This window comes from Coregonus lavaretus (genome assembly GCF_964263955.1).
Source record: "Coregonus lavaretus genome assembly, chromosome: 30".
Taxonomy (NCBI): Eukaryota; Metazoa; Chordata; class Actinopteri; order Salmoniformes; family Salmonidae; genus Coregonus; species Coregonus lavaretus.
This window is the reverse complement of record NC_140017.1, coordinates 12,187,277-12,213,918: the sequence shown is the minus strand read 5'-3', so window position 1 is coordinate 12,213,918 and position 26,642 is coordinate 12,187,277. Positions and strand designations below refer to the sequence as shown.

Genomic DNA, 26,642 nt, shown 5'->3' with positions numbered 1-26,642 from the left:
TCACCTAGTCGGCTCGGGGATTAGAACCAGCGACCTTTCGGTTACTGGCACAACGCTCTTACCCACTAAGGTACCTGCCGCCCTATATATACAGTGGGGAAAAAAAGTATTTAGTCAGCCACCAATTGTGCAAGTTCTCCCACTTAAAAAGATGAGAGAGGCCTGTAATTGTCATCATAGGTACACGTCAACTATGACAGACAAATTGAGGAAAAAAATTCCAGAAAATCACATTGTAGGATTTTTTTATGAATTTATTTGCAAATTATGGTGGAAAATAAGTATTTGGTCACCTACAAACAAGCAAGATTTCTGGCTCTCACAGACCTGTAACTTCTTCTTTAAGAGGCTCCTCTGTCCTCCACTCGTTACCTGTATTAATGGCACCTGTTTGAACTTGTTATCAGTATAGAAGACAACTGTCCACAACCTCAAACAGTCACACTCCAAACTCCACTATGGCCAAGACCAAAGAGCTGTCAAAGGACACCAGAAACAAAATTGTAGACCTGCACCAGGCTGGGAAGACTGAATCTGCAATAGGTAAGCAGCTTGGTTTGAAGAAATCAACCGTGGGACCAATTATTAGGAAATGGAAGACATACAAGACCACTGATAATCTCCCTCGATCTGGGGCTCCACGCAAGATCTCACCCCGTGGGGTCAAAATGATCACAAGAACGGTGAGCAAAAATCCCAGAACCACACGGGGGGACCTAGTGAATGACCTGCAGAGAGCTGGGACCAAAGTAACAAAGCCTACCATCAGTAACACACTACGCCGCCAGGGACTCAAATCCTGCAGTGACAGACGTGTCCCCCTGCTTAAATCTTTGGAGTGAGTTGAAAGTCCGTGTTGCCCAGCGACAGCCCCAAAACATCACTGCTCTAGAGGAGATCTGCATGGAGGAATGGGACAAAATACAGTGGGGAAAAAAAGTATTTAGTCAGCCACCAATTGTGCAAGTTCTCCCACTTAAAAAGATGAGAGAGGCCTGTAATTGTCATCATAGGTACACGTCAACTATGACAGACAAATTGAGGAAAAAAATTCCAGAAAATCACATTGTAGGATTTTTTATGAATTTATTTGCAAATTATGGTGGAAAATAAGTATTTGGTCACCTACAAACAAGCAAGATTTCTGGCTCTCACAGACCTGTAACTTCTTCTTTAAGAGGCTCCTCTGTCCTCCACTCGTTACCTGTATTAATGGCACCTGTTTGAACTTGTTATCAGTATAGAAGACACCTGTCCACAACCTCAAACAGTCACACTCCAAACTCCACTATGGCCAAGACCAAAGAGCTGTCAAAGGACACCAGAAACAAAATTGTAGACCTGCACCAGGCTGGGAAGACTGAATCTGCAATAGGTAAGCAGCTTGGTTTGAAGAAATCAACCGTGGGACCAATTATTAGGAAATGGAAGACATACAAGACCACTGATAATCTCCCTCGATCTGGGGCTCCACACAAGATCTCACCCCGTGGGGTCAAAATGATCACAAGAACGGTGAGCAAAAATCCCAGAACCACACGGGGGGACCTAGTGAATGACCTGCAGAGAGCTGGGACCAAAGTAACAAAGCCTACCATCAGTAACACACTACGCCGCCAGGGACTCAAATCCTGCAGTGACAGACGTGTCCCCCTGCTTAAATCTTTGGAGTGAGTTGAAAGTCCGTGTTGCCCAGCGACAGCCCCAAAACATCACTGCTCTAGAGGAGATCTGCATGGAGGAATGGGCCAAAATACAGTGGGGAAAAAAAGTATTTAGTCAGCCACCAATTGTGCAAGTTCTCCCACTTAAAAAGATGAGAGAGGCCTGTAATTTTCATCATAGGTACACGTCAACTATGACAGACAAAATGAGAAAAAAAATTCCAGAAAATCACATTGTAGGATTTTTTATGAATTTATTTGCAAATTATGGTGGAAAATAAGTATTTGGTCAAGAACAAAAGTTTCTCAATACTTTGTTATATACCCTTTGTTGGCAATGACACAGGTCAAACGTTTTCTGTAAGTCTTCACAAGGTTTTCAGACACTGGTATTTGTTGCTGGTATTTTGGCCCATTCCTCCATGCAGATCTCCTCTAGAGCAGTGATGTTTTGGGGCTGTCGCTGGGCAACACGGACTTTCAACTCACTCCAAAGATTTAAGCAGGGGGACACGTCTGGCACTGCAGGATTTGAGTCCCTGGCGGCGTAGTCTGTTACTGATGGTAGGCTTTGTTACTTTGGTCCCAGCTCTCTGCAGGTCATTCACTAGGTCCCCCCGTGTGGTTCTGGGATTTTTGCTCACCGTTCTTGTGATCATTTTGACCCCACGGGGTGAGATCTTGCGTGGAGCCCCAGATCGAGGGAGATTATCAGTGGTCTTGTATGTCTTCCATTTCCTAATAATTGCTCCCACAGTTGATTTCTTCAAACCAAGCTGCTTACCTATTGCAGATTCAGTCTTCCCAGCCTGGTGCAGGTCTACAATTTTGTTTCTGGTGTCCTTTGACAGCTCTTTGGTCTTGGCCATAGTGGAGTTTGGAGTGTGACTGTTTGAGGTTGCGGACAGGTGTCTTTTATACTGATATCAAGTTCAAACAGGTGCCATTAATACAGGTAACGAGTGGAGGACAGAGGAGCCTCTTAAAGAAGAAGTTACAGGTCTGTGAGAGCCAGAAATCTTGCTTGTTTGTAGGTGACCAAATACTTATTTTCCACCATAATTTGCAAATAAATTCATTAAAAATCTTACAATGTGATTTTCTGGATTTTTTTTTCTCAATTTGTCTGTCATAGTTGATGTGTACATATGATGAAAATTACAGGCCTCTCTCATCTTTTTAAGTGGGAGAACTTGCACAATTGGTGGCTGACTAAATACCTTTTTTCCCCACTGTACCAGCAACAGTGTGTGAAAACCTTGTGAAGACTTACAGAAAACATTTGACCTGTGTCATTGCCAACAAAGGGTATATAACAAAGTATTGAGAAACCTTTGTTATTGACCAAATACTTATTTTCCACCATAATTTGCAAATAAATTCATTAAAAATCCTACAATGTGATTTTCTGGATTTTTTTTTCTCATTTTGTCTGTCATAGTTGACGTGGACCTATGATGAAAATTACAGGCCTCTCATCTTTTTAAGTGGGAGAACTTGCACAATTGGTGGCTGACTAAATACTTTTTCCCCCCACTGTGTATATATATACAGTACCAGTCAAAAGTTTGGACACCTACTCATTCAAGGGTTTTCTTTATTAAGACATCAAAACTATGAAATAACACATATGGAATCATGTAGTTAAATAAATCAAAATATATTTTATATTCTTCAAATAGCCATCCTTTGCCTTGATGACAGCTTTGCACACTCTTGGCCTTCTCTCAACCAGCTTCACCTGGAATGCTTTTCCAACAGTCTTGAAGGAGTTCCCATGTGCTGAGCACTTGTTGGCTGCTTTTCCTTCACTCTGCCGTCCGACTCATCCCAAACCATCTCAATTGGGTTGAGGTCGGGGGAATGTGGAGGCCAGGTCATCGGATGCAGCACTCCATCACTCTCCTTCTTGGTAAAATAGCCCTTGTGTGTTGGGTAATTGTCCTGTTGAAAAACAAATTATAGACCCACTAACCCAAACCAGATGGGATGGCGTATCGCTGCAGAATGCTGTGGTAGCCATGCTGGTTAAGTGTGCCTTGAATTCTAAATAAATCACAGACCGTGTCACCAGCAAAGCACCACCACACCATAAGACCTCGTCCTCCATGCTTTACGGTGGGAAATACACATGCGGAGATCATCCGTTCACCCACACCGCGTCTCACAAAGACACGGTGGTTGGATCCAAAAATCTCCAATTTGGACTCCAGACCAAAGGACAACTTTCCACCGGTCTAATGTCCATTGCTCGTGTTTCTTGACCCAAGCAGGTCTCTTCTTCTTATTGGTGTCTTTAAGTAGTGGTTTCTTTGCAGCAATTCGACCATGAAGGCCTGATTCACTCAGTCTCCTCTGAAGAGTTGATGTTGAGATGTGTCTGTGACTTGGAACTCTGTGAAGCATTTATTTGGGCTGCAATTTCTGAGGCTGGTAACTCTAATGAACTTATGCTCTGCAGCAGAGGTAACTCTGGGTCTTTCATTCCTGTGGCGGTCCTCATGAGAGCCAGTTTCATCATAGCGCTTGATGGTTTTTGCAACTGCACTTGAAGAAACTTTCAAAGTTATTGACATTTTCCGTATTGACTGACCTTCATGTCTTAAAGTAATGATGGACTGTCGTTTCTCTTTGCTTATTTGAGTTGTTCTTGCCATAATATGGACTTGGTCTTTTACCAAATAGGACTATCTTCTGTATACCCCCCCTACCTTGTCACAACACAACTGATTGGCTGAAACGCATTAAAAAGGAAAATAATTCCACAAATTAACTTTTAAGAAGGCACACCTGTTAATTGAAATGCATTCCAGGTGACTACCTCATGAAGCTGGTTGAGAGAATGCCAAGAGTGTGCAAAGCTGTCATCAAGGCAAAGAAAGGGTGACTATTTGAAGAATCTCAAATATAAAATATATTTTGATTTGTTTAACACGGTTTTGGTTACTACAAGATTCCATATGTGTTATTTCATAGTTTGATGTCTTCACTATTATTCTACAATGTAAAAATAAAGAAAAACCCTTGAATGAGTAGGTGTGTCCAAACTTTTGACTGGTAGTGTATATACATTTTATACTGGTACTGTACATCTCGTGTACAATGACATGGACTTGACAACAAACAAAACCTTGATTTTTCAGTGATTTGATTGTACGGTAACGAGCAGGAGACGGTTGAGTGTCAGGTACATGTCTATTTCAAAGTGGTGGAAAAGCGATGGTGGTTTATATGTTTTTCATTTGGAAACTTGTGATTGATTTATATATGCAAAGTGGGGTTTCTAGGTTTTTACTCAGAGTTAGGCAGCCATTAATCGTTCCTATAATGCAGACATACACTGTGTGTATAAAACATTAGGAACACCTGCTCTTTCCATTACATAGACTGACCAGGTGAATCCAGGTGAAAGCTATGATCCCTTATTGATGTCACTTGCTAAATCCACTTCAATCAGTGTAGATGCCTTGAGACAATTGAGACATGGTTTGTGTATCTGTGACATTCCGAGGGTGAATGGGCAAGACAAAAGATTTAAGTGGCTTTGAACGGGTTATGGTAGTAGGTGCCAGGTGCACTGGTTTGTGTCAAGAACTGAAACGCTGCTGGGGTTTTCAAACTCAACAGTTTCCCGTGTGTATCATGAATGGTCTACCACCCAAAGGACATCCAACCAACTTGACACAACTGTGGGAAGCATTGGAGTCAACATGGGCGAGCATCCCTATGGAACGCCTTGTAGAGTCCACTGCAACTCAATATTAGGAAGGTGTTCTTAATGTTTTGTACACTCAGTGTACTGTACAGTGCATTCGGGAAGTATTCAGACCCCTTGACTTATTCCACATTTTGTTACGTTACAGCCTTATTCTGAAATGGATTCAATTGTTTTTTTTTCCTCATCAACCTACACACAATACCCCATAATGACAAAGCAAAATCAGCATTAGCTAAATGTGACCCACAAAAAGGGCAGTATGTGTGCGTGATTGATGCTCCAATCTCTGCTGTAAGTGACTTAATTCCTTATTCATTGGCCTAGGAATTAGCTCAATTAGAGATGCTTATTATTTTAAACACCATCAATCCGTGCTCTGTGCCACTGTGTCAAATATTGTTCTGTACTGAATACTCAAACGTTGTCTCCTTTAAAGCGGCAATCAGCAGTAGAAACAATAACAAAGCGTCTTCCCCACCCGTTTCGGCAAAAAGCTGAGAAGTGGGGTTGGAGAAATGTAACCACTCTCCAAATTCATAGACATTGCTATGGATGCAAGGACTGACCATCGATAATATACTAATTATAGTTTTAACCATGTTTTGAGGCTATATACTGTTTGTTTACATTTATTTGTTTACAAACAAGCTTATATTTTGGGTCCTGATGGGGTATGACAGTTTAATTAAGCTCATGAGGCATTTCTAAGTTACAGTGGGGAAAAAAGTATTTAGTCAGCCACCAATTGTGCAAGTTCTCCCACTTAAAAAGATGAGAGAGGCCTGTAATTTCCATCATAGGTACACGTCAACTATGACAGACAAAATGAGGAAAAAACATCCAGAAAATCACATTGTAGGATTTTTAATGAATTTATTTGCAAATTATGGTGGAAAATAAGTATTTGGTCAATAACAAAAGTTTCTCAATACTTTGTTATATACCCTTTGTTGGCAATGACACAGGTCAAACGTTTTCTGTAAGTTTTCACACACTGTTGCTGGTATTTTGGCCCATTCCTCCATGCAGATCTCCTCTAGAGCAGTGATGTTTTGGGGCTGTCGCTGGGCAACACGGACTTTCAACTCCCTCCAAAGATTTTCTATGGGATTGAGATCTGGAGACTGGCTATGCCACTCCAGGACCTTGAAATGCTTCTTACGAAGCCACTCCTTCGTTGCCCGGGCGGTGTGTTTGGGATCATTGTCATGCTGAAAGACCCAGCCACGTTTCATCTTCAATGCCCTTGCTGATGGAAGGAGGTTTTCACTCAAAATCTCACGATACATGGCCCCATTCATTCTTTCCTTTACACTGATCAGTCGTCCTGGTCCCTTTGCAGCCCCAAAGCATGATGTTTCCACCCCCATGCTTCACAGTAGGCATGGTGTTCTTTGGATGCAACTCAGCATTCTTTGTCCTCCAAACACGACGAGTTGAGTTTTTACCAAAAAGTTATATTTTGGTTTCATCTGACCATATGACATTCTCCCAATCCTCTTCTGGATCATCCAAATGCACTCTAGCAAACTTCAGACGGGCCTGGACATGTACTGGCTTAAGCAGGGGGACACGTCTCGCACTGCAGGATTTGAGTCCCTGGCGGTGTAGTGTGTTACTGATGGTAGGCTTTGTTACTTTGGTCCCAGCTCTCTGCAGGTCATTCACTAGGTCCCCCCGTGTGGTTCTGGGATTTTTGCTCACCGTTCTTGTGATCATTTTGACCCCACGGGGTGAGATCTTGCATGGAGCCCCAGATCGAGGGAGATTATCAGTGGTCTTGTATGTCTTCCATTTACTAATATTTGCTCCCACAGTTGATTTCTTCAAACCAAGCTGCATACCTATTGCAGATTCAGTCTTCCCAGCCTGGTGCAGGTCTTCAATTTTGTTTCTGGTGTCCTTTGACAGCTCTTTGGTCTTGGCCATAGTGGAGTTTGGAGTGTGACTGTTTGAGGTTGTGGACAGGTGTCTTTTATACTGATAACAAGTTCAAACAGGTGCCATTAATACAGGTAACGAGTGGAGGACAGAGGAGCCTCTTAAAGAAGAAGTTACAGGTCTGTGAGAGCCAGAAATCTTGCTTGTTTGTAGGTGACCAAATACTTATTTTCCACCATAATTTGCAAATAAATTCATTAAAAATCCTACAATGTGATTTTCTGGAGAAAAAAAATCTCAATTTGTCTGTCATAGTTGACTTGTACCTATGATGAAAATTACAGGCCTCTCTCATCTTTTTAAGTGGGAGAACTTGCACAATTGGTGGCTGACTAAATACTTTTTTCCCCACTGTATATTCTTCAAGAATCATTCAGTACATATCATTAATTTATAAGTCCAAAAATGGATGTAGCAACTGCTGATTGCCACTTTAAGCCTCGTGTCTATGTGAGTGTCGGAGCCACTGCATTCTTTGAACATATTTTCAGTACCAATGTACCATCAGTCCTTGAGAAAGTATTACCTGTCATTGTGTTTGTGAGATGCATGCTGATTGCTGACAGTGTGTGCGTGTGTGTTTGTTCCTACCTGCTGTGTATAGAGCGGTGTCTCTCAGTCCCCGCAGGCAGCGACAGAGTGGGGCCCGCTCATCCTAATGTACCTCACAGACCCATTCACAGTCACAGGGACTTCTCACTGATCAGACCTGTGGGGAGACAGAGACACATCATATGAGAGACAGACATCACACAGCCATGTGGACATTACCTGGGCAATGGATTTGCAGTCTAGCTAATGTGGACTTTGTTGGATACCACTGCAATGAGGCTAGCAGATCGATTTTGAGCCATTAGAACATTAATTTTATAACATTATTGATTTGATAATGTCCAATTATCATCTTCAATTTACACAGAATTAAATGTAATTGCATTAAAACAACACTGCTCTATGACTGCTCTATGGGAAGAGCAAAACATCCCATAACAAAACAATCTACCGGTAGCCTAAAGTAGCCTAGGCTACATCTCATGCCTCCTCATCAACTGCATCACTTGAAAGGCACATAAATAGGTCCAAGTGATCATTCACTACAGTCAACAAGTTCTCAGTATTTTAGGTTCAGCTATAAAAAATGCATAATGACTGTAGACTATTCTTCAGTGCTTTTTGTCAAATCCACAAAAATTATCTTCCTTGAAAAGATGGTTTCAGGAAAAAAAGATTTAGCCTGCCTATTTCAAGCCCTGTTTCAGAAATTCTGTACTTGTTGAGTAGCTTACTAATCCAGTACTTGCATCCCAATATGGTCCAAACACACCATACCAACAGACCTGCGTCCCCACAACCCTGGCACAGCCAGAGTTCAATGAATAGGCCTAGCACAGCCGACAGACAATTGCCAATGAATAAATAGGTCTCAAGATGATTTTCTAAGAAATGTTATCCCTTGTCTCTTCAACAAAACAAAAGATGGATAAGCAAAATAAACAAACTGTAGGCCTAGGCTACAAACAGCCAACACCACACACACAATGATTGACAGGTAAAATAACAGAAAGGTACCCTTGTAAAAGGGAAACAAAGTGTAAATTGGTGAAGAGGCTCACCGGTGGCGTATCAAGCGGACAGGCAGGGTAGGGTGCTGCATAGGAAGGAGGCTGTGGCCCCAGAGTGAGAGAAGCCAGGGAGGGATTGTATGAGCACAGCAATCCAGAATGCCACAGATCAGGTTACAGAGACGGTAAATATAGCAGTTGCCTATGACCTCCACCGGTCACTCAACACTCAGTGGCATTCCAATTTGCTCTTACAGGATTAGCATTAAGGTTTTTTATAGGCCACGAATAGGCCACGCTGTGTAGGCCAGCAGCAACCACTGGGATGTTCTCTCTCTGTTATCTAATTGTAAACCTACAAGGAATGGAAGTCAGTGAAATGTCCCCATAAGTTTCATCCAAAAGTGGAAACAGACTAATTGAAATATTGTTTATCAACAACTAACCATGGCTAGTTTTGTATTAAACATATAAATTAGATTTAGATTATAATGGGTGTATAACACCATTTGGATACAAACAGGCAGCTATAGTCATAACTTGTGTTAGGACTGTTTTAAGAATGGGGGTAGTTCTCCTGCAATATTACATTGTCTGGTTTGAAATGCATATCACATAATGGATAGTTGAGTGATGAAAGCTGAAACCCTGAGCTGATAGCTACTTTGAGTGCCAGGGCGTGGGTGTACCGGGGCGAGGAAGCAGTAACGTTACAGCTAAGTAACGTTAGCTACTGTCAGCGCCAAATTCAATGATAGTTAGCCTCTATGATAACGACCTAAAAAGTCAGCTAGAAGTTTTTTTGACTTCTATCGCAATTCATAAATTATATCGATTCACGGGTGATGAATTTGCAGAGTGTATGGACTAACAGTCAGTACACTAGGAGCTAGCAGCTTCCCGAGTTTATATACTGCAGCAGTTGGCTAGAACCACGTACCACTCCCAGTTCCAGGGCAAGCAAGTTGGCTAGCTAGGCTAGCTAACTTGTTATCAGAGTACGCGCGCGGACGAGTCAGAGCGCGGGCGTGTATTTTTATAAAAGGGGGCGGAGGGTTTTATAGCTAAGCATCTGAATATGACTCAAGACCACCAGTTTTAGCTTAGCTGCATTCATACTAACAGATTAAAGCATACACATTTTATATAAACTATCAGAGTGGCAATAAATCAACTGTTCAAGGTTTGCCTGCAGCCACTGGCAAGTGGCCACTGCATTCTTCACTCACCCCCAGTCCGAGATCATCCCGTCTGTTGTCAGTCCGGCAGGCAGAGCGTCCCCAAAGTGGCTTCTAGCTGGCTTATCGGCGTCGTTAGACCACAGTTTTGAATATCGGTATACTGAACCGATAATATTTGACAGATAAAATAGCTATCTACTTTTCGCTATCACTGCCTTTGTATTTGAATAGTTTTTAGCTGACCAAGTAACAGACCGTTCTCTTTAACTGTGACGTTAGTTCAGTAAATAGCTGTAGTGGATTGGTTTATTCCTGTCCGCGAACGTAAAACCAGAGGACCGCCTCCCTCATGATCACCTTGGTGACGGACGTAAACAGCACATAGAGAAAAAGACCCCCACACTGATTCAGGTCCACACACTCACGTTCACATCTGATCTGACATTGCTCACACAACTGCTTGCAAACAATTTTCTCTTTATCACGACTCCCCTTGCGTCCGTGGGGTTGTAGACTTGGACTCCCTTTACTTGCCTTTCCTTGATTGCTGTTTGTGGCCAAGACCACACACGGCTGGGAAGAAGAATCACGTTAAAACTCGACAATCCAGAAGAGGGCAGTGTTGCGTCATAATGAGCGCATGTTACGTCACAACAATGACGTTCTACTATCCCTCTGGTCAAATAACCACAGAAATGTTAATGGTTAAGGATAAGGATAGTGGTTATGACATTTCAAAATGTTAGATTTGGAATTCAGTAATACCACATAATACACACACAACACCATTAAATATTTAACAAATGTTTAATGCAAGGTTCAATGAGATAAATGAAAAGGTGCATTTGTGTCCCTTGGTTTCACAGCTACCAAAGCTGATAAGAATAATGTAGTTATTTGCAGTGTAGTTACTCACACTGCAGCGACCGATTTGTCTTTTTTTGGAATTCAGCAGGGGGACACAGATAATTCACATAATACAAATCATAAATCTAAAATCATGTGTCATTGAATGTTTTATCACCTGCCCTGCCTCATGAAAAGAAAGGTTTAGAAGCCAACATAATCTTTAACATTATCATAGCAGCACCTCTATAAGTCCCATGCCCTCAAAAGATATGCCACATTTATTTGGATTTACATTGTTGTAATGTATTGGAGCTGAAATGGGGCCATTTTTTTGTAACTTCCCCTAACGCAATGGAAGGTAAGACAACTGGGACTGGCAACAATACCACAGACAACTTCATAATAAGCCATCCCTACAAAGAAATAGGCTGATAGCAATGACTGCATAGACAGCATCAGTCTTCAACATCTCACAATCAAAGTAATAGTAGAATAATTGAATGCTACACTGTAGAAAGAAGACTACTATTTATTCTTGTATGTATCTTTCTCTACACAGGTGACTAATATGGAGTTCAGAGGAATTACATCAGTCTGCTCATCTGCCATTTCAATTGCATTCAATCATATAAACTCATACAGCCATCATTGAATGATACATGTTCCATACTTATATTTATGCCACACAGATATACCTTTTCTAAACATTTGCATGTACTGTACTAAGCACATTGGGACAGCATTGTTACATCCAGGAGGCAGACAATCAGAAAACAGTCTCTATACTGGTTGAACTCATGGAACACACATACAGGTAAAAGTCAGTAAATTAGAATATTTTGAAAAACTTGATTTATTTCAGTAATTGCATTCAAAAGGTGTAACTTGTACATTATATTTATTCATTGCACACAGACTGATGCATTCAAATGTTTATTTCATTTAATTTTGATGATTTGAAGTGGCAACAAATGAAAATCCAAAATTCCGTGTGTCACAAAATTAGAATATTGTGTAAGGGTTACATTTTGAAGACACCTGGTGCCACAAAATAATCAGCTGATTAACTCAAAACACCTGCAAAGGGCTTTAAATGGTCTCTCAGTCCAGTTCTGAAGCCTACACAAACATGGGGAAGACTTCAGATTTGACAGCTGTCCAAAAGGCGACCATCGACACATTGCACAAGGAGGGAAAGACACAAAAGGTTATTGCAGAAGAGGCTGGCTGTTCTCAGAGCTCTGTGTCCAAACACATTAATAGAGAGGCAAAGGGAAGGAAAAACTGTGGTCAGAAAAAGTGTACAAGCGATAGGGATCACCGCGCCCTAGTCAAGATTGTGAAAAAAAACCCATTCAAAAATGTGGGGGAGATTCACAAGGAGTGGACAGCTGCTGGAGTCAGGGCTTCAAGATCCACCACCAAGAGACGCTTGAAAGACATGGGTTTCAACTGCCGCATACCTCGTGTCAAGCCACTGTTGACCAAGAAACAGCGCGAAAAGCGTCTCACCTGGGCTAAGGAAAAAAAGAGCTGGACTGCTGCTGAGTGGTCTAAAGTCATGTTTTCTGACGAAAGCAAATTTTGCATTTCCTTTGGAAATCGAGGTCCCAGAGTCTGGAGGAAGACAGGAGAGGCACAGGATCCACGTTGCCTGAAGTCTAGTGTAAAGTTTCCACCATCAGTGATGGTTTGGGGTGCCATGTCATCTGCTGGTGTCGGTCCACTCTGTTTCCTGAGATCAAGGGTCAACGCAGCCGTCTACCAGCAAGTTTTAGAGCACTTCATGCTTCCTGCTGCTGACCTGCTCTATGGAGATGGAGATTTCAGGTTCCAACAGGACTTGGCGCCTGCACACAGCGCAAAATCTACCCGTGCCTGGTTTACGGACCATGGTATTTCTGTTCTAAATTGGCCAGCCAACTCCCCTGACCTTAGCCCCATAGAAAATCTGTGGGGTATTGTGAAAAGGAAGATGCAGAATGCCAGACCCAACAACGCAGAAGAGTTGAAGGCCACTATCAGAGCAACCTGGGCTCTCATAACACCTGAGCAGTGCCAGAAACTCATTGACTCCATGCCACGCCGCATTAATGCAGTAATTGAGGCAAAAGGAGCTCCAACCAAGTATTGAGTATTGTACATGCTCATATTTTTCATTTTCATACTTTTCAGTTGGCCAACATTTCTAAAAAATCCCTTTTTTGTATTAGCCTTAAGTAATATTCTAATTTTGTGACACACGGAATTTTGGATTTTCATTTGTTGCCACTTCAAATCATCAAAATTAAATGAAATAAACATTTGAATGCATCAGTCTGTGTGCAATGAATAAATATAATGTACAAGTTACACCTTTTGAATGCAATTACTGAAATAAATCAAGTTTTTCAAAATATTCTAATTTACTGACTTTTACCTGTATATCAGGTGTTTAGAATCATGCTAATTTCGATGTACAGTGAGGGGAAAAAAGTATTTGATCCCCTGCTGATTTTGTACGGTTGCCCACTGACAAAGAAATGATCAGTCTATCATTTTAATGGTAGGTTTATTTGAACAGTGAGAGACAGAATAACAACAACAAAAATCCAGAAAAACGCATGTGAAAAATGTTATAAATTGATTTGCATTTTAATGAGGGAAATAAGTATTTCACCCCCTCTCAATCAGAAGGATTTCTGGCTCCCAGGTGTCTTTAATACAGGTAACGAGCTGAGATTAGGAGCACACTCTTAAAGGGAGTGCTCCTAAAGCTTGTTACCTGTATAAAAGACACCTGTCCACAGAAGCAATCAATCAGTCAGATTCCAAACTCTCCACCATGGCCAAGACCAAAGAGCTCTCCAATGATGTCAGGGACAAGATTGTAGACCTACACAAGGCTGGAATGGGCTACAAGACCATCGCCAAGCAGCTTGGTGAGAAGGTGACAACAGTTGGTGCGATTATTCGCAAATGGAAGAAACACAAAATAACTGTCAATCTCCCTCGGCCTGGGGCTCCATGCAAGATCTCACCTCGTGGAGTTGCAATGATCATGAGAACGGTGAGGAATCAGCCCAGAACTACACGGGAGGATCTTGTCAATGATCTCAAGGCAGCTGGGACCATAGTCACCAAGAAAACAATTGTTAACACACTATGCCGTGAAGGACTGACATCCTGCAGCGCCCGCAAGGTCCCCCTGCTCAAGAAAGCTGTTAGATTAATTAGTATTTTAAGAATAATGACTAAAGGATTTCACCCCAAATACAGTATAAATATGTGAACGGTGTTAAGAGTTATAATGTAGTGGCAACCCACTAACAGAGGGGGGCGGGACTAAACATTCCAGGGTGAAGAAGACGGCGGAAACTGTTTAAGAGAGCCTCCTAAAGGTGGGCGGAGCAAAGTGCCTTTGTGTGTCAAGGGGTATAAAACAGTATGTATGGATTTTTGGCGCCAGAGCTCTCCATGAATAAAAATACAGATCATTCTTGCTGGTTGTGGACCTTGAATCATTTATGATTAAAACCAGAGCCTTACAACCTCTGGTAATGATTCAAGCTTAGGTTGAATTAGAGATAGAAATTCTCGTGACAAAAGCACATATACATGCCCGTCTGAAGTTTGCCAATGAACATCTGAATGATTCAGAGGAGAACTGAGTGAAAGTGTTGTGGTCAGATGAGACCAAAATGGAGCTCTTTGGCATCAACTCAACTCGCCGTGTTTGGAGGAGGAGGAATGCTGCCTATGACCCCAAGAACACCATCCCCACCGTCAAACATGGAGGTGGAAACATTATGCTTTGGGGGTGTTTTTCTGCTAAGGGGACAGGACAACTTCACCGCATCAAAGGGACGATGGACGGGGCCGTCAAATCTTGGGTGAGAACCTCCTTCCCTCAGCCAGGGCATTGAAAATGAGTCGTGGATGGGTATTCCAGCATGACAATTACCCAAAACACACGGCCAAGGCAACAAAGGAGTGGCTCAAGAAGAAGCATATTAAGGTCCTGGAGTGGCCTAGCCAGTCTCCAGACCTTAATCCCATAGAAAATCTGTGGAGGGAGCTGAAGGTTCGAGTTGCCAAACGTCAGCCTCGAAACCTTAATGACTTGGAGAAGATCTGCAAAGAGGAGTGGGACAAAATCCCTCCTGAGATGTGTGCAAACCTGGTGGCCAACTACAAGAAACGTCTGACCTCTGTAATAGCCAACAAGGGTTTTGCCACCAAGTACTAAGTCATGTTTTGCAGAGGGGTCAAATACTAATTTCCCTCATTAAAATGCAAATCAATTTATAACATTTTTGACATGCGTTTTTCTGGATTTTGTTGTTATTCTGTCTCTCACTGTTCAAATAAACCTACCATTAAAATTATAGACTGATCATGACTTTGTCAGTGGGCAAACATACAAAATCAGCAGGGGATCAAATGAATTATTTCCCTCACTGTAACTAGCTGCCCGGTTTACCTAGCCTGTAATGGCTGAAATGCTCAGATTATTTTGCCACATGTAAACCCATTCCCTTCAATACAACAGTAAGTGGTACATTACTTTAGTATCCCTTTCTTCTTCCCATATTTTACACAATGATGAGAATACAATAGGTTAGGTTGAATAAGCAGAAGGATTCATACCTACAATAGAACAGCAGGAGATATATATACTGTACCTGATTATTGTGGAGCTGCATAATGGCTTTATAAATAATTTGCGGTTCAGGATAGGCACTAACCCACAACAACTATAAATATTTGTACTACTCCGGAACAAATAACACATTAATGAATTATAAAGCATTGGCTATTAAACCCAGACTAGAGTGAGGTGGTGACCTGGAATAGATGCCAAACAGATCCTTTACACTAAAACATATTGATCTTAAAAATAACTAGTGCATCAATTCAGTGTGTGCTGACACTACTAGGGAAAGCATATCACACAAAAATAAATACATAAAAAAATAGATATTATAAATACAAATAATTACACATTTCTGCACTTCAAACATGTCAAACTCTAGCAGATATAAGTTGATAACTTGATTCAGAATCCTTAAATGTGCTATGTTTATGCTGATGAAACTGAAATAAAAGGAAACCTTGCAGTAAGAACTGGATGTTCAGGGAGCAATGGTTACAGGCTCAGATGACTGTCGCATACCATTAGCCTATAGCTGATTCAATTTTCCTTTAATTACTGTACGGTGCCACTCTAAATTTTCACACATTGTTAGCAGTGGTGACTACTGCCTACACTAAAACATTATTTCAGAAACCAAGGGAAGCCATTACATCTAGGCCTATGCTATTATCTAAATGTACATGGAGCCACGGATCCAGATTCAGATGAATGTTTTTTATTCCTTAATATTTGATTAAATCTTAATCCCTTTATACAGTGCCACTCTCAATATTCACATTAATGCATTAGTGTGCCTGCCAGTGCAATACTGACTACATTAAAACATTGGTTCACTAACCAAGGGAAGCCGTCTAGATTAGACCAAGTAGCCATCTAAGCCACATAGAAAGTTTAGGCCTACTGAAATTAACGGACCCTTACTGCTTATTACTATGTTGTGAAGTAATGACAAAATAAATACAACAAGCGGTATGAAATATGTTGCTATGGTCTAATATCCAATATTTTGAGAAATGTAGCTCTGCTAAGTGCATTTTCCAATACTTTACTGTCTTCCAAATCAGACAATGACATAATACAACAAATTATGTAAATGAAGATACAACAGGGAAACAAGCAGCCTGTAAATTGAGATTTAAAGTAGCGGTGCCCCTCAGCTGTGAAGTACCAAGCAATGCCTTAGTTCTACTGTCCCAGACAACAGCTATTGACCTTTGCCCTTGCAATGACAAAAATAACACCAAGCATGAGCCTCTTTACACACAAGGAAAATGCATCAACAATGCAATGAATAGTACACAGTTCATACAAATCTTTGGTGAACACACAAAGTCTCTGTCTGCAATAGACCTAAGATACTGTGGCTCTGGCACAGAAGCAAACGTGTCAATAAGTGTTCAAACGTAATCTAGGCCTAACATGTACGGACGGTCCCAGACAATGGAAAGATCCACACAAACTACATAAAAACATACTTAGCAAAGGACATTCTCATGCAGCACTATATGGTACATCAGTTATTTCAGTCAGAGGCATCAATATCCTAAAAACACTAGGGTACAACTGGACAAAGAAAGACAATTTGAAAACTCAACATGTTTTGAGTTTGAATATCAAGTATCCTCCAAAAATACTAATCTTACTGAACTAAACTTAGAATAACTAAACCTAATTTAGAATAACCCATAAAAAACTATGGCTCGGTCTTGTGAGGAAGTGGAATGACACAGCGCAATGAAGACTTCAGTTAGCTACAGTACAATCAACCTAGTACACTCAAAACAGTCTGTGGCACAGCAGTATACCATATCCTTTCATCAACATCCTCTGCATACCACAGGGTATGCAATGGGAGATTGATTGTCTTAAAGATAAAAGATACAGTGGTTGTACTCTGCAATATCTCCTGTGCTCCTCCCCGAAGATAGACTTTTTAGGAGTCAAGGGCAGAGGTGTTACACCAATACAAAGAGGGGACTCAGCCACACATAATATGCACACCTTTAGAGGGCAGCATACAAGACACGTTTGTTGTGATTAGTTGGTGTGTGTGCATGTGTGGTGCAGTGAGGTGAAACACAACAAAGCCAGTCAGAATCAGTCAGAGTCGCTGTTATTCCTGATAGTGTGTCCCACACTGAATGTAAAACATAGGATGTGCGTGAGGAGGGGTGCAGGGAGTTCTTCATACAAGATTAGGATGGGGAAGGGTATGAGCATAGAAATATAATTACTAGAACTGCATCCCCATTCAAGTCAATGTGCCATGATAGGTGGACCGTTCTAGTAATTATATTTCTATGGTGGGGGAGTTAAGGTTTTGGAGTTAAGGTTTGATAGTGGTTTGACAGTGGTGGTAGTCCCTCGGCCAGCCTTAGGCACCACCAGGAGTTCGTCCCCGTCCTGGATACTGTAGGAGTGGAGGGCTCTGGTGTGGTACTTCATCTCCTCTGGCCCAAATACACTCTCCTTGTCGATGTAGTAAAGACGCATCTGATTGGCCGACAGCTGCACCACTGTCCTCAGCTGTTTCTTCAGCTCGGCCACGGTCTGGTCCAGGCGGATACTCACCTCTTCCACCTTGTCCTCGCAGTGCACCTCCACCTTGGCGTGGCAGCGGGGTCGAAGGTCGATCTCAGCCAAGGGTTCCAGCTTCCCGTATTTGGTCACCAGGCAGTGGTACCTAGGACAATTATTATTATTATTATTATTTTATTTTTACATTTTAGCAGACGCTCTTATCCAGAGCGACTTACAGTTAGCGACTTACATTATACTTTTTTAGATTTTTTATTTTTTATTTTACTGGCCCCCCGTGGGAATCGAACCCACAACCCTGGCGTTGCAAACGCCATGCTCTACCAACTGAGCTACCTCCCCTACCCTGGACGACGCTGGGCCAATTGTGCGCCGCCCCATGGGTCTCCCGGTCGCGGCCGGCTACGACAGAGCCTGGACGGCAGGTTTAGTCAGGTTTAGCAACACACAAACACACTACATATACCACAGTCATCTAGACTAAGCTGTTTCACATTATGGTTAGGTTACAGTAATTATTTTTAATGAACATGAAGATTTTATTTTTAGTGTGCACATTTTAATAGGCACCTGATACTACAATTAAGCCAGTTAAGTAAGTGCCAAATCCTTTTGAATGGATATATGCAGTCTCACTGGATCAGTGAAAGGAGAAGTATAGAGTGTTGTATACCTGTAAGGAAGCTCCTCCTCTGGATAGTCTACATGGTAACGGATGAAGAACCTCTCGGAGTCCTCTCTCTCCCCGTCCGTCACCACACTGCCATTGAGTGATGATACAGAGGGCAGGCTGCGAGGATGAAGGGTGAGCTTTTCAGTATCTAGAGATATATGGCACTGTTGCAGTATTGTGTGTGTGTGTTAATGCAATGTCACAGTGAGTATGTTCACATGCACAGTAATAATTTGATATTAAACTGATTATGGCAATAGGAAGATTATGCATTAGTCATGTAAACACCTCACTCTGCTTATCATAATCGGCATAAGGTCAAAATCGAAGTAAGCATACGCCGATTAAAACACCTGCTTTTCTGAATAATCGTTCAAATTATTATGACATGTAAACACCTTAATCTGCATTCTAGCTGTATATTTGATCTGCACATGTGCTAGCACCAGCCGAGTGAGCCTCCCTCTTCAGCGCGAGTGAAATGAGTTTGGATCAACTGAATGTATCCGTCTTAGAAGTAGTTTTCACAAACTTTATATGTCCGAACTCAGAATGAAAATTGCTTCCCAAAAATAACATGGTCGCTGTGGTAGAACGTTTATTTTGATTGGCGATTTTTTTGCATTTATCAGAGTGCCATCAGGTAACCTGATTTCAGATGTCCATGTAAACAGGGTTATTAGGGAAATTGTTCTTCTTGCAAAGCATGTAAACATTTTAATCATACTATTATATTCATCTGACATTCCACAATAATCGCATTATTGTATGAATGTAACCATACTCAGTGAAAAATGAGATATTTTAACTAATTTGTCTGTTGAGGTCTGTGTGGTTGCCTCAGACACCCAGTAGCTCCCAGAGAAACTTACTGTGAGACCATGAGGCTCCGGCGCTCTGTGTTGGTATAGGTCTGCAGTAAAGGAATCCCCTGCAGCCTCACATCTTCCAGTTTAGGAAACTGGTTCAGCTTCTCTATGTCCTCCCATCGGTTCAGACCTGGCACACGCGCACATGCACACACACACACACACACACACACACACACACACACACACACACACACACACACACACACACACACACACACACACACACACACACACACACACACACACACACACACACACACACACACACACTTCAAATATCGATCTCAAGAACTGAAAGGAGTCCAAGGACAGTTTCCAGTCAAGGACACAACCCCAATAGACTCTGCTCTGGTTGATACCTGAGTTGTGCAGATTGATGCTGCGTAGGTTGGGGAAGAGGTGCCGCAGCATGTCTTCCGAGTCCTGAATGGAGCTCAGGTTGCAGTTGGCCATGACCAGAGTTTCCAGGCCAGGGAACATGGGGCCAATCTTGCGCACCTCGGCCCAGTCCTGCAGGTTGTTGTCGGTGATGTGCAGCAGGCGCAGTGTGGGGCAGGGCACAGTAGAGGCTGACACGGTGGTGTACTCATTAAGGCACAGGAATAGCTCTTCCAGCCTGGCGGACAGCAGGGCAGGGCAGGGAGCAACACAGGGCTCAGTATCTAGACCATTAACTTTTCTTAATGCTCCTACTGTAATGTACTGTTGGCTGCCTGGAACCTGGACCTCATGACAGACCTCACTACTCTCTCCAATCCACAATACTCGAGAAAGACACAAAATCCCTCTCACTGACTTAGGAAAACACATTTTTCTGGCTTGAGAAGTGAACAATCAGAGTTGCCTTTGATAAAAAGGTGTTTAAAAGCAGTGTATCATTAAGGTTTATCTTACTCAGGCATCTCCCGTGTTAGTACGAGCACCGTGTTCCAGGACACTTGAGTGTTGTTGAGGACCAGGCGTCGGACTCGGGCAAAGGCCTTAGCACCGCTAGGCTCCAAGACAACCTCACTTAGCGGGTTGGAGCTCAGGTTGAGGAAGACCAGATTGGGGATGTTTGACACAATCTTACTGATCTGAAAGGAGTGGCTTCAAACTTAGTGTGACATCCTCAATATAATTATTCATACATACATGTAACTAGCTACAAGGATATGGGTGAGATTGCATACTGGTAGAGGAATTCATGTACAAAGTTACTATAAAATGTACCCAATTCTTGTACTCAATGTTTCTCATCTTGGCAGAGTACCCTAGTTGAGCCCACCCACCTCATGCCAGTCCTGGAGCTTGTTGTGGGACAGGTCGAGCTCCATCACGTGGGCACAGAAGGCTGCGATCTCTCTCTGCTCTCCCGCATGGCTGATTCCACAGCCAGCCAGGACGAGCACACTGGGTAGGTTCAAACGATCTGGAGAGAGAGAGCAGAATAACTTGAGTAAACCAGGCCTATCTCTACCACCGCTCAATCATCATAATCGTCATCATCATCTTAACTGAGCTGCTGAAGAGGAAGGAAACTACTCAGGGATGCCAATGGTGTTTTTAAAACAGAGTTCAATGGGTAAAACTGTGGATGAATCATATTGAAGTCCTCACCTTTCATGGGCGAGCCCTGTGGGAGAGTTGGCACTACCACCACACCCATGCCAGGCCATCGGCGGTACGGGAAGTTCTCTGGGCTGTACTTCTCGCTGAGAACCTGCATGAAGGTGCGGCCCTCCTCTTCAGGTGGATCCATGGCCCCACTGTCCCACATCCCCTCTGGGTCAGCTGGGTCGCCGAAGTGGTAAAAGAGCCAAACACTCATAGAGGTTAGCCTGGCAGGGTCAGCAGGCTGAGACAATAGTGGAAGTCATTCACCTTCACACTCACATCCAATCACTCGGAGGGGCTTGGCCATCACTGACACTAGCCTAACCTGTTTCACCTTCTAAACAGTTATGGTCATACCAGTCTTCACTGAAAAGTATGCTATTCACATACAACACATTCTATTTTCATCTACAGTATTTCAATCGGGCATGTTAACAGTTACCCTTTTACATGGTCATTCAGTTGATGCTGCTTGATATAAATAACTTGGACACAAAACAGCCAGAGCATAATAATATGTATTTCCCTTTAAGAATGAAAAGGAGGCTCAGTGATAATACAATGGAAGGGGGTGACGAAGGGAGTTGTCTGTCCTAAAGTCTTTATCAGTAAAACACAGTGAAACTTTCCCATTTAAACTTTAAAGCCCTCTGAACGCCTGAGGAAAGGGTAGGCCTATATCGGTGATTCTCAAATTGTTTTTCTTGATTATGTTGTCGAAACCAAAGACAAATTAGCCGTAATATTTAATGTTTAACCAACTGAACAAGCAAAGTTTGGCATAATCTGGAAACATTATCTGGTGTGCATCATGTGATTTTAAACAACTATGAGCAGGCAAACGTTTGACTACAAAACATAGAAACACATCATTTTCAAATATGTTGATATTGGGGTGGCGATAGAGATGATGAGTGTGGTTGTTAAGTGGTGAAATTTCTCTTAAAAAAACAACAACAACGATATTCAACTGTGAAAAAACAACAACACATTTTTGAACGCCTCGCAGGTTGGCCTAGATACACCACCATCTGCTGCTGGCTATATAAATAATGTAGAGGTTGTACTGAAATGAAAGTAATAGTATCATATTACAGTACTTCACCAGCACGTGTAGGTCACAGTAAACAGTGGAATTGGCCTATATTTGTTATATTACAACAACCATAAAAGGAAATGATAGATTACAGTATCCATAATATACTTATACTAATCATTGTACAAAACTTACAAGTTACTATTAGGTTATTGACTAATATGAGCAAAACTATTTAATTAACATACACGAGTGTGAGGAAAATAATAGGTAGTATAAAGTACATTGATACTACAGTAACAAGTATGTCTTACCTCCAGCAATGTTCCTCTCCACCAGTCCACTATCACAGCTCATTGTGGGTTTCTGCAGAGAAGGCCTGTCAGAGGAACACAGTTTTTGGAATTGAGGGACATTCATGTGCTGTTGGGACAGATTTGCAAGTAACACCAGTATAAAAGGAAGTACAAATCTCTTCTTTGAACAGTCCTTGCAAACAATGCGATTTTTTTGAAACTTTGGCAAAGGGTCACGTCTACAAAACTTAGCGCACTCTGTTCGCAACAGATTTTTTGTTTTTTGGAACATAAAACTGTACTGAGATTTGGCTTTCCTTCGATGAGAAAAATCAGCAGAATGTCGGCCCAGTTCCATCTCGCTCCATACTCTCCCACTGCCGGCCACTGGGCTTCTTCTCCTCACCATATTTGATTTATACATCTGATGAAACATCTGTCTCCTTGTTCTATCTGTGATGGCGCTGCCTGTGCGCTCACAGACGCCATAATGGGACATTTATAAAGATGATATCTCTATAATTCTCAGTGCTTACTCCATAGTGGCTGGCTGGGCAGGGGCAGAGAGGCTGAGCCCTCCTCCTTCAGACTTCTCTCCAGTGAGGGGCTGCAAAGTGAACAGGAGGGACACGCAGATACCACGTGAGAGTAGACACTGGAATCAAAACAAACCATACGCAGTTATGCATGATATTCAAATGACATTAAAGAAATCTACATAAATATATATGTATTGTTGACTTGTTAAAGCATAACTTTGAGGGCCAGGTAAAATACATATATGCATGGAAAGGAATTCAGATTGTAAATAGGCCTAGAACTAGTCATTTTATCAGTTTGACTAGGCTATAGCCTAGGCCAGGGATCATCAACTAGATTCAGCCGTGGGCCAATTTTTTTTTTGAGCGGATGGTCAGGGGACCGGAACATCATTCAAAATAAATTATAGAGTGCAAATTGACCGCAAGATCCAAAACAGATATAATATTTGACTGAAACATAATCATTTTAAACCTTGCTTACATTTGGATATGATTACATATTCTGTATCTCTCTATTATGCGTGAGAATACTTTGGAACAGATTTCCAAAATGAAAATCACTTGGCGCTGATTTGCTGGTGGTTTTAGTCTTTTATGTCTAACATTTAAAAAACTGTTGGACATTTTGTTCAGAAAACTTGGGGGGCCAAATAAAATCACCCGCAGCCTGCCAGTTGGGGAACCCTGGCTAGGCTATGTCACTGACATTGTATCATGTTTTGTGAATAGCTTGGCTCTGATGAATATCAAGTGGCACATAAACTGTTATGGTGCTGTTAGCGTCAAAATAGAAGGAATAGAAGGACCAAATTACATATATTTTAACAAAGGTTCAGATATGGTCATGAGATAGGTTATGAGAATAGTTAGCCTGGTCTCAGATCTGTTTGTGCTATTGCCAATAAAATGTATGTAATTGTCAAGCCAAACATAAGGTTTTTGCTATCCCTGCCAAATCCTTGTCACAGCTATCTAGCTAATTTACAGCTCAGATATTTCTCAAATTAAGTATTTGATATACTAGCTAGTGCTACAGTACAGCAAATGTACATAATGAGTACTGCAGAGAGCTAGCTAATAATATGCCAATCATATCAGGGACAATTACGTGCAGATCGAATCGAGCACGAAAAAGAACACAAAACAATAAGAACCGTGAACGGACAATGCTACGTTAGGAAAATAAATATGTCAAGCGTGAAACGTATTTTATAGCTAGGATAAACGTCGAGGCTGATAACAACGTGATTTCGTAAACATTCTGTAGAATTTGACTGTAGCTTTCACCTGCTAGTTATCTGCAGGATCAGTGGTTTGCTAGCTTGTAATTTACGATTACACTAGTACGATTCGCTAGCTAGATTTGCTAACTAAAACGTTCCGTTACATCTTCTCTTCCACGAATGGTCAGAGACGGTCCAGACTCCAGTCAGCATCATTGAATGACCAATGCAAAGACAATGCATCAACATGACACAACTGCTATTGTCATAATACGATTGCATTTGCTAGATATAATCAAAAGTAATAGATATACATTTCATATGTTCGCATTTCCAAACTCACCTTTATTAACCTGCTCTGGGTAAATGTCTTGTTGTTGATCCAGCTGTCATTGCCCCCCTGTCATCCAGGAAATGACGTATATTCATGAAACGTCGGGATATTTTCCCTAGATCGTGCATACGCAGCTTTGTACAGTATACTAAATGTCTCTGAATACATAATTGGTCATAATAACCCATTTACAGTAATAGGTAATGCTACTATAGTTGACTAGACTTACACTGGTAATGATGCAAAAGGTTTGACAGTTTGCTGTTTGATGAATAAATATGTTGCATGTTGTTATCTCTGCTAAAACGTTTTCAGGGATATACTTCCTGCCCCTCTTGCTGTTGCATACAAATACAAATGATTAATTAAGTTTGATGACTGACTGAAGGAGTTGTGGGCAAAACCTAGTACAGTCACTTGTACATGACAGGTGTCACTGAAATTCCCATGACTGTACATCACTTTCTTACCGTGTCCTGCAGCGTCCTCTCCTGGTAGAGAAGCTTGTTGTTTTGGTTCAATTCGTAGAGGTGCTGTCCTCCACTGGGAGACTACTGTCACTGTGCTCGCGCCCTCTCTACTGAACATCTCAGCCTGGTCCAGTGACGATTTTAGCATGTAAATCTTGGTGGGGCAAAAAATAAATAATAGTGGGATGCGTGCCAGCAAAGCCACTAAACAACACAACACTAAACAATACATTAATTGCACTATAACGGCGACAAACGGTGCCCACAAACTGTTAGGGCCTACATAAAGCTGTCCCAACAGCAGTCCCAACATTTTACCACTGCTACACCTGGCTATCAGCGGAGCCTTGTCTGGCAGCGAAACAGTTAATTCAGGCTGCATTTACTGCCTTTAAAAAAAACATAGCTGATATGGCTGACTTGCTTAAACAAATGTGGTTTCTAATGACAATTGAGATGTACAAACTACGGCATAAGGAGACGATGAGTGGATAAGAGGCTATCCGTAATTTCGATTAAGACATTAATGAGCGAACTAGGATGGATGTAGTCAATATAACTATTTGTTTAGCACTTTTGAAATGTACAGCGACAGAATTCAGAACATGGGCCGTTCTTACAGTGTTCTTCCTGTACACCAAGTCAGAACCGTAGGATAAATAAAGGGGGCATATAAGCATACAATGAAAGCTCTTACATTTCTCTAAAACAGGTCATAGGCTACATGTGCACCACCAAGTCAGAACAGTAGTCGAAATTAAGAGGGGTAAATAGACCATATTATTAGGGTGAGGCACATGGGTTACTAACATCTTACTACACAACATACACTTAGTATTACTTTCTTAGCTACAGTATACATATCTCCCTGGTATATAACATAATTTATGCAGCAGCATACAATACATTTTTGGACTCACCTTGTTGTGCTGGGCTCAAAATGACGGGTCGCCACTGGCCTGGTCTCATACTAGACGTAACATAGTAAACGTATATCCGAGATGCTCAAATACTCATGTTCAAATCTTACCATGGACAGCTTTAGCATTTTAGCTAATTAGCAACATTTCAACTTCTTAATACTTTTTAGCTACTTTGCAACTACTTAGCATGTTAGCTAACCCTTCCCCTAACCCTAAACACAGATAGAACAATGAGACAGATATTTCACATGATGTATAAATGTGAAGGATCCGGTTGGCATTTCCACTCACTACCAAATATTGTGGTGAGAGGAAGCCCAGTGGCCTGCATTGGGAGAAGTGGCCCGTTGGAAACGACAGGCTTTGGTCTATCTTGGGTTAGTTATACAAATATTGCCCTAACCTTAACCCTTTTAGTTAACCCTTCCCCTAACACTAAACGTAATCCTTTAACCTAACTCCTAACCTTAACCTAACCTTAACCCTTAACCCCTAGCCTAGCTAACATTAGCATTAGCCACCTAGTTAATGTTAGCCACAACAAATTGGAATTTGTAACATACCATACGTTTAGCATATTCAGAACAT

General features: G+C 41.7%; 2 protein-coding genes across 5 annotated transcripts in view; both read right to left on the bottom strand.

Annotated features, from left to right (window-relative positions):
• Positions 1-10,392, bottom strand: part of LOC311105459 (ubiquitin carboxyl-terminal hydrolase 2-like) — a 40,722-nt gene extending 30,330 nt beyond the window's left edge. Inside the window, exons 1-2 of the mRNA XM_084147618.1 lie at positions 10,115-10,392; positions 7,915-8,032 (exon numbers count right to left, since the gene is read on the bottom strand). The gene's annotated coding sequence lies outside the window, so the exon portion shown is untranslated. The remainder of the gene's footprint in view (positions 1-7,914; positions 8,033-10,114) is intronic.
• Positions 10,393-15,020: 4,628 nt separating this feature from the next.
• LOC311106033 (tubulin-specific chaperone cofactor E-like protein) lies at positions 15,021-25,326 on the bottom strand. Of its 4 annotated transcripts, none has more exons than XM_084148309.1 (11): positions 25,132-25,326; positions 24,671-24,727; positions 23,099-23,217; positions 22,581-22,645; positions 21,234-21,467; positions 20,906-21,045; positions 20,529-20,710; positions 19,994-20,250; positions 19,635-19,761; positions 18,763-18,879; positions 15,021-18,234 (listed from the first exon to the last, which is right to left on the bottom strand). In XM_084148309.1, exons 3-11 carry the CDS (start codon positions 23,101-23,103, stop codon positions 17,850-17,852), a joined length of 1,512 nt encoding a protein of 503 aa, XP_084004435.1. In that variant the 5' UTR covers positions 23,104-23,217; positions 24,671-24,727; positions 25,132-25,326; the 3' UTR covers positions 15,021-17,849. The 4 variants fall into 4 exon arrangements, with proteins under 4 accessions (XP_084004435.1, XP_084004432.1, XP_084004433.1 ...); XM_084148306.1 differs by having other exon boundaries at positions 21,234-21,407; XM_084148307.1 differs by having other exon boundaries at positions 21,234-21,407; positions 23,099-23,169.
• Positions 25,327-26,642: the final 1,316 nt, after the last annotated feature.